The sequence below is a fragment of the Henckelia pumila genome, chromosome 3, assembly GCF_033568475.1.
Source record: "Henckelia pumila isolate YLH828 chromosome 3, ASM3356847v2, whole genome shotgun sequence".
Taxonomy (NCBI): domain Eukaryota; kingdom Viridiplantae; phylum Streptophyta; class Magnoliopsida; order Lamiales; family Gesneriaceae; genus Henckelia; species Henckelia pumila.
This window is the reverse complement of record NC_133122.1, coordinates 22219519-22232040: the sequence shown is the minus strand read 5'-3', so window position 1 is coordinate 22232040 and position 12522 is coordinate 22219519. Positions and strand designations below refer to the sequence as shown.

Genomic DNA, 12522 nt, shown 5'->3' with positions numbered 1-12522 from the left:
TTAAGTTCTTGTGGCATCAAAGAGTTGATCTTGGCAAAGAGTAGATGAAGCTTTTAGAAGAATTTTATATCAGTTATCGATTCAACAAGATTTTCCATGTAAGTGGGCTTCTACCTTTCTTTTGTGTGATATAAGCTTCTACACTTATATTTATTTTTGCGTGTGAGTTAAGTTTTATAACATAAATACTTATACTTTTGAAAATTCGATCGGCATGATAATATTCGTTTCACTTTGATATATATATATTATTTATTGGCTATTCGTGATATTATTTGAAGCATGTTAGAATTATTTGGAAATATTTGAGATGCACTGTTAAGAGTCGATTTAGAAATGGTTAAGGAATTTCCGACGATTTGATTTGATTTGATTTGATATGGCCCTGATGCGGTGGGTTATAATAACCGTTCCTTTGGCCTCGCCCCTTAGAGGAGTAACATATAGGGGACTGATCAGTAGAACCACGGAAAATGAGATAATTAACATTGCAATATTTGCTTCGTATTTGTTCGAATTCAGCATGCTTATTGTGTTTCGAGATTATAAAATATACATGAGTACATGTAAATATATTTCGGTGTTTATCGTGTTCGATCGGCCCCCACTTGCTGAGTGTTTTCCAAAACACTCACCCCTTACTTTGCTCCCCAGATAAGAATGAAGATGAGTTAGATGACGAAGAATATAATAAGTTCTGAGGTTGGTGAGGATGGATCAGTTCAAGTTGAAGAAATATTTTTACTTTAAATTTCAGTTTCGCTTCCGCATTGTTGCACTTGTGTTTTGTTCTCTGTAAAAACAGTTATTGTTTATGAAATAGACTGGTTTTTGGCAAGACTTGTACTATGAGGCTTGTTGTTTCAATGTTAAATTGTTAAACAATCTCGATGTCAACTAGGCCCGGTTTCGGGGCGTGACACACTCTCTTAATCTTCATGTATAAGTACACCATTTGTTTCTTTCTAAGAAAGTACCCATCACTATAATATTTAGTCCTTTTGGTATAACACCATTATATTTATTTATATAATCTTACTATGGCCCCGTTTGGATTTGGTAGACAATTTTTTAAAAAAACACTTTTTTAAGCTGTAATTTTTGGCTTTTGAAAAAGCTCTAATTTTGACTTTAAAAAGTGCTTATTTAAGCACTTTTTTGGTCAACCAAACACTTTATTAAATGAAAAGCACTTAAAAAAGTGCTTTTTTGGCCTAGCTTTTGAAACCAAACGGGGCCTATATTATTATAATAGAGAGCTTTTAATTTACTAACTTTCAATTAACTGATAAAGTTTGAGAATAAATTACGATTATATTTTAACTTAGTTCCTATGCAACAAAATCGAAATTATCATTTTATATGGTCACTTCTTTTTTTAGCATTTAGATTTTATTTTATTTACCAAAATGACACTCGCTATCTTTGTTTGTATTTTAAAATTTTTAGAATATTAGATAGTTATCACTTTTAAAACTTTTCAATATCTAATTCATCACATGAGTTCTAAAAATAACATGAAAATCAATTAATATAAAAAAAATTATGTACATGCACACATCGCGTGCCAAGAGACGCTAGTATTATATAAAAACTTTCTAAATAATCAATAAATAAAAAATGTTTGTAAGTACTCGGTCACTAACTCGCACAGAAAAACCAGGATCTAACATATAGAGAGGTTTGATAAGGTGAATAGCTCGTGAATTTTACTTTGCATCGTGATATATATATATATATATATATATCTGAATTTCGATTCACGAAAAAGAACTAACCTCGACGCAAAATTTGAAACCATCTGAACTTGTTGCATGCTTCATCATTGGTACTTGCATTCTCAATGTCACCCCCGACTGTCCCAAGTGTCGATGTAGTACTCAAGGAAATACCTTCAGTATGCGTGATCAATGTAAATGCACATTAATATCTTGTATTTCAACACACACACACACATATATATATATATATATATATATACATATATATATGAATCTCGTGGATAGATAATCTAACAATTCTTTGTTTCCAAAAAATTAAATTTACATGCATGCGTGCTTTGATCATCTCCTCGGTTGCTTCATTAAATGAACTTTATAATCATTAATAAATCCCTAAAACACAGTATCAAACTTCTACATGAGATATATATAGATCAAAACTTACGGGAGTATAAAATTTTTGCCACCAACTAAAACACTCGCCGCTCAGGAATGCAGAATTCATTTGAGCTATCTCTCCCAAGGCAGAACCACTACCGTCCGCCCGTCTTATTGTCGCCAAAACCGGGTATTTTTCGACAAACCCAAAGAAACATCTGCCGTTTTACAAACAATAACTTTAGTTTAAACATTTTCTCGTAAACTCAAAGGTTTGTGGAAAACTCGGCGATCTTGTGAAATTTAGTAGTTTCGTCTTTAGTATTCTCATGTAGCAGGCACACACAATCACAAGTACGTTTGAAATTACAAAACTATTCCACTGAAAGATCTTTCCAATCACTGCATTCAATATAATTTTTTTAATTTCAAAGGTAACATGTAACCATCTGTTATCTATTATCATGCATGTAAATATAGCATAAGTACTCTTGCATAACTTACCTATAAATCCAGAAACTATCACACTCATCAGCAGCCTTACCCCAAACTCCCCCACAACTGGACTATTATCCACATCTTCCTTGGACTTGGATATCAAATATGTGAGGGTATCCTTATGGCTAAAAGTACCGGCGAGCGATTATTTCCATTAAGAATATATAGCAACTCGGGGTTTCTATCAACCAACATGATCGCCGCGTCCTTGTTTCCGACCATTGCAGCCAGGTGCAAGGCAGTGTCCCCACGGATATTCTTCCAGTCCAGTGGATCACTTGCATTTGATTCTAACAAATTTCTCACAAAATCATTTGATCTTCCCGTCTCCACCGCTACGTGCAAAGCTGTATCCAAGCTAGATATGATTTTACCACTGCATATGTTCAAGTCCTTGTTTTCGTCCAAGAACTTCTGTGCTGCCATCCAATCGTTCATCAATGCTGCTTTATACAAAGGCTGGTACCAGCTAAAATCCTTACCTGTATATATATAGTATTGTAGAATAACGTACATTCAGATAACACTCGATTCGGAACTCTTGCTTCGACTATATATTGCTATCAAAATAATTTACCCCACACTAGTGTGGATACTCACAAATAAACATTAATATATACTTGATGAGTTTAGTGGTTTTTGGAAAAAAATATGACTAAGGAAAAAGTTATTTGATGAAAACCAAACATTGATCCCTTAAGTCATTGACTAAAATTCAAAATGTGCATGCTAAAATTGTAAATTTTACTTTTAAGTAAGAAAAAGTGCCTTGTGAACTGGTCACAACTCACATGCATGTATAGGGCATCATAATGCGATCGACTTAAGAAACATTATTTGGCGAGGTTGGGATTGCCCCAAATCCAAGTAAGGCAATTATCTAATTTGGTAGGTTTTTGGAGACGTTAATTGGTGAATCAAGTACTGATTAGCTAGTTCTGAACGTATGAACCGATGCAATGGCGTCGCAATCTACCGGCCTTCAACACAAGGCAAAAAACATTCAATGGGGCTATAAAGAATTAAAGAACAAGAAATATTTTAATATAATTTACAATCTGTGATTATTATTCATCGAATAGAGAAGTCGATCCATGATTATGGTAGTACACCATTAGTCCTTATGACCTGAGACAACACTGAGGCTCTATACTAGATCTAGGGGTGGACTTTGACTCGTTTATCGACTCTATGCATGAAGGTAATTAGGTGGTGAGATTGAGTGTAGTTGCGACACGTGTAGGAGCCATTATATTGTAGTCGGGGATGCATCGCTCGCCTACAGTATGGATATCATATGTGATCTGAAGAGATAATAGTGCGTAGATCATCGATCGGGATTACGATGATATTTATTTATGGGTTAAAATTGTATGAGTTAGAGAGTCAAAGCTCATTAGTACATATTTATTTATTATGACTGGACTATAATAAATATTGATATTTATGTAGGAAACCCATTAAGGCCATCCCCAATCAGACACTATCTGGACGTAGGACACCAAGATAGAGTCTGGTTTTCTCCTCCAATCAAGCGCTATTTTCAGCGCTATGTTGGAAGATAGTTATAGTGTTTCAATAATATGATTACATTTTTAATAAATTTGTAATTTTTATATATAGATGTAATATAGTTGATTGATTTGATTGTAATTTTCCTTTTCTACACTAATCTCTCTACCCTATAAATAGAGGTGTTTAGTTCATATATTACACACTCATCTTTTTTATTATATTCTCTCTTGTCTTTTATTCTCTCATCTTTCTCTACTAAATTTATAACACGTTATCAGTACGAGTGCTCTAGATTCAAGGTAGAACTCATAAATAATTTTCATTCGTAATCTTTGTGTGGATGCTCTCGATAAAGCACAATATGTAACTTTCATATTGATGCTCTCGAAATAGCAAAAATATTATTATTATTATTATTATTATTATTATTATTATTATTATTATTATTATTATTATTGTTGCCAATAGCTTCAATGATCCGGTAGTAGCACAATATTAAAAGTTAATATTGATGTTCTCAAAGTATCTCATATTTTATATTCATATTATGCTCCTGAAGAAGCATTAATTTTAATTTTATGTTGATGTTCTTGAAGTAACATAAAATATTTTTATTGGCAATCTCGATAGATCTATGAATACAATATAAATATATAAGATTTTCAATATTCCTGAAGAATATTATCCAAAATCTTAAGTTTATCAATATTCCCGAAGAATATTGACTTTTATACTGTAACACCCCAAATTTATCTAAATTGAGCTTATTTAAGATAATCAGAGATTATAGAATTCGAGGATCATCACTTATTTGATCAGGGACTACTTTGCAAATTTCAAAATTTCAAGGACTAAAATGCAAATATCGGTTTTTTTAGATATTTATAAGGGATTTTGACTTATTGAACACTCCATCTTCATCCCTTCCATCGCCTCTCCTCCATTGAAATGCCCCATAGCTTTCTCAAGCTTTCAGAATTCAGTACGAGCTCGATCCGTCCGTTGAAATTTAATTCTGAAGGCAGATTAGCGATCACGGCTGCGAGAGCTTCGTTCTATCGTAAGTGTCACGCCCCGAAACCGGGCCTAGTTGACATCGGCGTTGTTTAACATTTCGAATTGAAAAACAACAAGCCACGTAGTATAGATAACAGCCTTCAACCAGTCTTTTACATAACCAAATATGTCTTTACAAATTAGGAAATACGACAATAGCGGAAGCGACAAAATAAAAAAAAATAACTACTAATAAAACTTCAACTTGATCACCAACCCCAGAATGCATATTTTTCATCCTCTTCTAAATTTTCTTCGGTATCTGGGGAGGAAAGTAAGGGGGTGAGTGTTTTGGGAAACACTCAGCAAGTGGGGGCCGATCGAGCACGATAGACACCAAAAATATATTTACATGTACACATGTATATTTCATAATCTCGAAGCAAAATAAGCATGCTGAATTTGAAAAAATACGAAGCAAATATTGCACTGTTAATTATCTCATTTTCCGTGGTTCTACTGATCAGTCCCCTATATGTTACTTCTCTAATGGGCGAGGCCAAAGGAACGGTTATTATACCGCATCAGGACCATATCAAATCAAATCAAATTATCGGAAATTCCTTAACCATTTCTAAATCGACTCTTAACAGTGCATCTCAAATATTTCCAAATAATTCCAACATGCTTCAAATAATATCACGAATAGCCAACAAATAATATATATCAAAGTGAAACGAATATTATCATGCCGATCGAATTTTCAAAAGTATACGCTATTTATTTTATGAAGCTTAACTCACACACAAAATAAATATAAGTGTAGAAACTTATATCACACAAAAGAAAGGTAGAAGCCCACTTACCGTATTCGATTTCTAAAAAAATCGTGTAGGAGTAAAGATTATTGGAGAGCCTCGACTGGAGTAAAAATTCAAATAGATTCACGGGAACAATCTGCTCGATCTTAAGGAAATAAGCTTCTCAACTTTAGACAGAAAGTGCAACTCCTAGCTCGACTTAGGTGATGCCTCTTGAATTGAACCCAACCACTTTCTTCCTTAGATTATTGTAGGTTACTTCTCGAACCTGGGCAGACCACAAAGCTTCAGAAATGAGCAAAAACTTGCTCTCGAAATGGACAGAAATTCCTTCAAAAATGGATAGAAAGTTTACTTCGAAACGATGCCGACTTTTTCCGAGTTTTCTGGAAACTTTGAAGATCAACACCGAGCAGAGATTTCCGAGCTTCAAACTCCTGCTATTGAGTTTCGAATTTAGGAAGGAGATAGGCTCAAAATTTGGACACAAACATGATCTCAGATTTGTTTGCTTACTGGTTTTCGAAGATAGCCAAAATAATCCTTTCGATACGATGCCGACTTCTTTGAGGATTCTGGGCAGCAACTTAATCCTTTGAATTGCTCGATTCAATCGCTGCTATTGATCCGTAAAATGGACCAGAAATCCGCTTCTTGAATCCTTGCTAACTCGACTACAATTCGATGCTTAAAATGGCTGGAACTGGAGCTCGAAATGAACAGAAATGAACGAAACTCAAAGCTTGAAAAAAATGTTGTTGCTGTTCGAGTATGGAGTGTTGGAGGGATTGAAATTGGTGTGTTTCCCATCAGCTCAATCCATAATTTATAGGCTTCAAGTAGCTACTGAAAAGCCTCCCATGATCAGTCATTTAACCTCCATAATAATCATTTAATCACCATTACATGACTGTTACACTAGCTGTTAAAATTCTTCAGTTTTAGATTTGAAAAGTTCTCTGCCTTCACTCCTTCGGTTATGGTTCATGCCTTCACTCCTTCTGTTATGGCTCATCATTGCTTGCTTGGTGGCTGGGTTCTCACATCCCACCCTTCTTATTGAGAGTTTCATCCTCGAAACTTGAGTCGTTCTGCTCTTCAAAAAGATATGGATATTGTTTCCGCATCTTTTCTTCGAGTTCCCATGTGGCTTCTCTTTCAGAATGATTAGACCACTGCACTTTAACGTATGGTATAATCCGTCTCCTTAGCACTTGGTCCTTTGTATCCACAATTCGAATAGGAACCTCTTCATACTTTAGTTCCTCATTTAGATTCCCTTCAATTATAAGGGGTGCACTTTCAAGGACATGACTTGGGTCTGGGATATACTTTTTTAGCTGAGACACGTGGAATACATTGTGAATTCTTGACATATCCGGTGGTAATGCCAATCTATATGCCAATGTTCCCACCTTGTCCAAAATCTCAAATGGTCCGACATATCTCGGGTTTAACTTCCCGTTTTTCCCGAACCGGATCACCCCTTTCATAGGTGAGACTTTAACATAAGCCTTTTCACCTATTTCAAATTCCAACGGTCGTCTCTTCATATCAGCCCAGCTCTTTTGTCGATTATGAGCAACTTTGAGTCTTTCCTTGATGATAGACACTTTTTCTACTGTTGTTTGGACAAGTTCAGGCCCAGTGATAGCTTTCTCTCCAACTTCATCCCAATACAATGGTGAACGACACTTTCTCCCATACAAAGCTTCATACGGTGCCATTCCAATACTGCTGTGGTAACTATTATTGTAAGCGAACTCGATTAAAGGCAAGTGTTCACTCCAGTTACCACTAAAGTCTAGGGCACAAGCCCTCAACATATCTTCCAAGGTTTGAATTGATCTCTCTGTTTGGACATCAGTTTGCGGATGGTAGGCTGTACTGAGAGTAACCTTGGTCCCCATTGCTTCTTGAAAACTTTTCCAGAATCGGGACACAAATCTCGGATCCCTATCTGAAAAAATACTAGAAGGTACCCCATGTAATCTAACGATATTGTCCAAATATAGGGTAGCTAGCTTATCCAGGTTATAATTCATGTGAACCGGTAGGAAGAGCGCTGTCTTTGTTAGTCTATCCACAATTACCCATATCCCGTCATGGCTCTGTCTTGACTTGGGTAAACCGACAACAAAATCCATAGAAATGTACTCCCATTTCCATTCTGGAATTTCCAGGGGCTGCAGTAATCCTCCAGGTCGTTGATATTCGGCTTTGACTTGCTGACAGACCTGGCATCTGGAAACAAACTATGCAACATCCTTTTTCATTCCATTCCACCAAAAATTTCCTTTCAAATCCTTATACATTTTGGTACTGCCGGGATGAACTGAAAATTTTGATTTGTGTGCTTCAGACATTACTTCCTGACGAAGACTATCAATGTTAGGTACACACAATTGTCCTTTCATCCACATAAATCCATTTTGATCTATTTCAAGATTTGGTGTCTTTCCTTCTCCTGCTTGATCCCTGAGTTTTGCTAAAGAAGGATCTTGGTTTTGTTTCAACTTGACTGTTTCTCAAAGACATGGTTGTGCTGAGAGTGAGGCTAAGATCACCTTACCCATGTTCTTCCGACTTAGAGCATCGGCTACCTTGTTTGATTTTCCAGGGTGGTAGCTTATTGTCAAGTCATAATCCTTCAATAGTTCAATCCACCGTCTCTGTCTCATATTCAACTCTTTTTGAGTAAACAAGTACTTGAGACTTTGATGATCAGTAAATATTTCACACTTTGCACCGTAAAGATAATGTCTCCAAATCTTTAGTGCAAAGACCACAACGGCTAGTTCAAGGTCATGCGTGAGGTAGTTTTGCTCATACGGCTTTAGTTGTCTTGAAGCATAAGCAATTAACCTTCCATCTTGCATGAGTACACATCCCAATCCTCCCTTTGACGCATCGCTATAGATGGTGAAATCCTTGCCTTCAGCCGGTAGTGTCAATACTGGTGTAGATGCCAACTTTTTCTTCAAAATTTCAAAGCTATTTTCACACGTTTCATCCCAATTGAGCTTAGAGTTCTTTTGTGTGAGTTTGGTGAGAGGTATAGCTATCGAGAAAAAAACTTCCACAAATTTTCGATAGTAACCAGCCAAACCTAGAAAGCTTCGAATTTCAGTTACCGTTTTTGGTCTAGGCCAATCCATAACTGCCTCCACTTTCTTGGGATCCACCGATACTCCGTCTTTGGATATTATATGGCCCAAGAATGCAACTCTCTTTAGCCAAAATTCACACTTTTTGAATTTGGCATAGAGTTCTTTTTCTCTTAGAGTCTGGAGAGTAAGCCGGAGATGTTCTTTGTGATCTTCTTCACTTGATGAATATACGAGAATGTCGTCAATAAACACCACCACAAACTTGTCGAGGAACGGCTTGAATACTCTATTCATGAGATCCATGAATGCTGCTGGTGCATTGGTTAGCCCAAAAGGCATTACCATGAACTCATAATGACCATACCTTGTCCGAAAGGCTGTTTTTGGAACGTCTTCTGCTTTGACTTTCAACTGCTGATAGCCTGACCTTAGATCGAGCTTGGAAAAGACTGTAGCTCCTTTGAGTTGGTCAAACAAATCATCAATTCTTGGAAGGGGGTACTTGTTCTTGATTGTGATCTTGTTGAGTTCTCGATAATCGATACACAACCTCATACTCCCATATTTCTTCTTCACAAATAGAACCGGGGCTCCCCAAGGAGATGCTCTTGGTCGTATTTGCTTTTTATCCAACAATTCTTGCAGTTGCTCTTTTAATTCTTTCAATTCTGCTGGAGCCATTTGATATGGTGCTTTTGAGATAGGTGCATCACCGGGTACTAGATTAATCTCAAATTCCACCTCGCGGTCAGGAATTACTCCAGGGAGTTCTTCAGGGAACACATCCGGAAACTCTTGTACAACCGGAATCTTTTCTAATGCAAGAGTAACTTCTTCCTTTACCTCACCTACTACGGCTAGATATACTTCTTCTACACTTTTCATAGCTTTCCAAGCTTGAGAAGCAGATAAAAGAGACTTCTGCTCCTTGGTTTTACCATGATAAATGACTTCGTCGAGGTTTGAAGTTCGCAGTTTGACATTCTTCATGCGACAATCAACTAATGCATGATTATTTGCTAGCCAATCCATCCCCAGAATGGCCTCAAATTCTATCATGTTTAGTTGAATCAGTTCAGCTTGAAATACGTGTTCACTGATACCAATTATGCAATTTCGGTGTACCCTATGAGTTTCAATTGCTTTACTAGTGGGAGTTGCTACCCTAAAAGGTTCCACAAGTATTTCAGGAATAAGTCCTAACTTCTTAGCAAATCTCTTAGATATAAACGAATGCGTAGCACCACAATCAAACAACACATAAGTAGGAGATTGATTGATTAAAATGGTACCTGCCACAACATCGTTAGATTTTTCTGCCTCCTCTTGAGTTAGGGCAAACACACGTGCATTAGGCTTATTCTCCTTGTGATCCTTTGGTTTGTTAGATGTAGCATCTACATTTGATCTTGTCCCTCTCTTCAATGGTTCAGGACAATCAGCAATTCTGTGTCCAAGCTTCCCATAATTAAAGCATGCTCCAGAATTCTTCCGACATTCTCCAGGATGACGGGTATTGCAGGTAGGGCACATTTTGGCTTCTTGATAGTTTGAGCCAGTAAAAGTGTTCTTGGTTACTCCACTAGCCTGATTGAGTTTCTTGTATGGCTGCTTTCCTTGAGAATATTGGCCTGAGAGAGGCCTCTTATTCTTTTTTTCATCTTTTCTTCGATTGATGTCGGTCTCAACTCGAATTGCTGCTCCCATTAGATCAGCAAAGCTTGTGGCTTGGTATACTGCTAACGCTGTCTGAATACGGCTGCTTAACCCTCGTTTGTAACGGTGCATCTTCAAAATATCATCCGCCATAATCATAGGAGCATATGTCTCAAGTGAGTTGAATTTTGATGTGTATTCAACCACTGACATATCCGGAGCTTGGGTGAAATTTTCAAATTCACTCAATTTCTGCAGTTTAACTTCGGCTAGATAGTACTGTTTCAAGAACTTATCCTTAAATTGTTGCCACGTGATTGGACCAGCTGCTATCATAGGTGGTGAAACTGCCTCCCACCACTTGGCTGCTTTTTCTTCCAAGAAGGGTGTTACTACATCCACCTTAAACTCATCAGGGATTTCGAGTAGGCGGAGTTGAGTCTCGATATTCTTGAGCCAATATTGGCCAACCTCAGGATCTGGATCTCCTTTAAAGGTTTGGGCTCGATTCTTTCTCAATGACTCGTAATGGTACTTCACCCCATGCACCAGTGGTACTGCCTGTGGTGGTGGATTGCCATTTACAGGCGGGTTTCCCAACCCTTGTAGGGTGTTAGCCACAATGGCTGCTATAGCCGCCAAGTCAGCATGATTTAGGCCTAACCCTTGCAGTGGCGGCGGCGGCGGAGGGTTCCCTTCATTGTTTTTGTTGCGGTTTCTATAGCGTGGGTTACGATTGTTGCGTACTGGTCTCTCGTCCATGTCCTACATACGTAAAAGTTTCTAAGATTATGATAGATTTATGGATTAGAAAAATATCTTAACAAGTTGAACACATAGGTAAACAAAAGACCATTCATTAAATTTCAGAATAACAACCGAATTGAACTAACAACTGATAGTTTTGGAATTGAAAGCAACAACTGAATTGGAAATAAGTGACAAGAAAACATAGCTGAATAAAAACTAATGCATCCATACTAATCTAAGTCTATAACTTCTCCATCCCCCAGAACATCGGCGGCCACCTCCTCAACCTCAATCTCTTCCGGATCCTCCTCAGGTTCCTCCTCGGAATCCTCTTCTTGCAGTTGATTCACGGCCTGGAGTAGAATGACATTATGATTATTCAAGTTTGCCACTGTACCCTGCAATTGCTGGACTTGAGCTTCCAGCTGCTGGATGCGATCTCGCATCTGTTGACGACGCTGCCCATCTTCTGCACAAGACTGCTGCCCCAACTGCTTCTCATACTCCACTTGTTTAGTCAAGTGGCTAACAACACTAGACAACTCTGCTATGGTGTCCTGTGCTGTCCCCAATCTGTCCTTGGTCTGCTTATGCTCTATCTCAGCTGCCTCCATTTTTCCTTTCGTTTTGTTATGCTCTTCCTCAGTCTTAATCACTTGGTTGCGCAAAGCTTCTTCACGAAAGTGATTAAGGTCCATGTCATCACAGAGATATATGTTATCCCCCCTCACTTGCTCTAACTCATAGAAGTACTTGTTGGCCCTCTTCTCCCATTCTCGTTGCTCACGCCTAGCAAGGACAACCTTAGCGCAAAGTCGAGTAATCTTATGCTTCTGGTTATCAATAACCAGTTGCTTCATGCAAAAGATGGAATGGGCACGGGTACGAGGAAAACTGGGCGCCATTTCCTGAAAGAAAACCAATGGAAAGGCCAGACTTAGAACAAAATATCAGAAATCAGCAAATACACAACACATGAACAGTTTGCAATAATTACAAACGAAACGGGACTGTTCGGAAAAATTTTCCAAAAAAAGAAAATTTTGAGATTTTTAATTGAGATGATAATATCAATTG

The 12522-nt window shown here is 37.5% G+C and overlaps 1 protein-coding gene across 1 annotated transcript; it reads right to left on the bottom strand.

Moving 5' to 3' along the window:
- Positions 1–7748: 7748 nt before the first annotated feature.
- LOC140888246 (uncharacterized) lies at positions 7749–11457 on the bottom strand. The gene is made up of 4 exons (XM_073295935.1): positions 9597–11457; positions 8639–9497; positions 8023–8173; positions 7749–7889 (listed from the first exon to the last, which is right to left on the bottom strand). The coding sequence occupies exons 1-4, from the start codon at positions 11455–11457 to the stop codon at positions 7749–7751; spliced, it is 3012 nt and encodes a 1003-aa protein (XP_073152036.1).
- Between the last annotated feature and the right edge of the window lie 1065 nt (positions 11458–12522).

What these genes read in the sequence shown, in the direction of transcription:
- LOC140888246 (XM_073295935.1), bottom strand. Translation starts at nt 11,457, where the DNA reads ATGGACGAGAGACCAGTACGCAACAATCGTAACCCACGCTATAGAAAC. An exon ending in ACTGATCATCAAAGTCTCAA is followed by an intron (nt 8,174 to 8,638) that starts GTACTTGTTTAC and finishes GTTTGTTTCCAG; the next exon opens with ATGCCAGGTCTGTCAGCAAG. An exon ending in AGAGCCATGACGGGATATGG is followed by an intron (nt 7,890 to 8,022) that starts GTAATTGTGGAT and finishes GTATTTTTTCAG; the next exon opens with ATAGGGATCCGAGATTTGTG.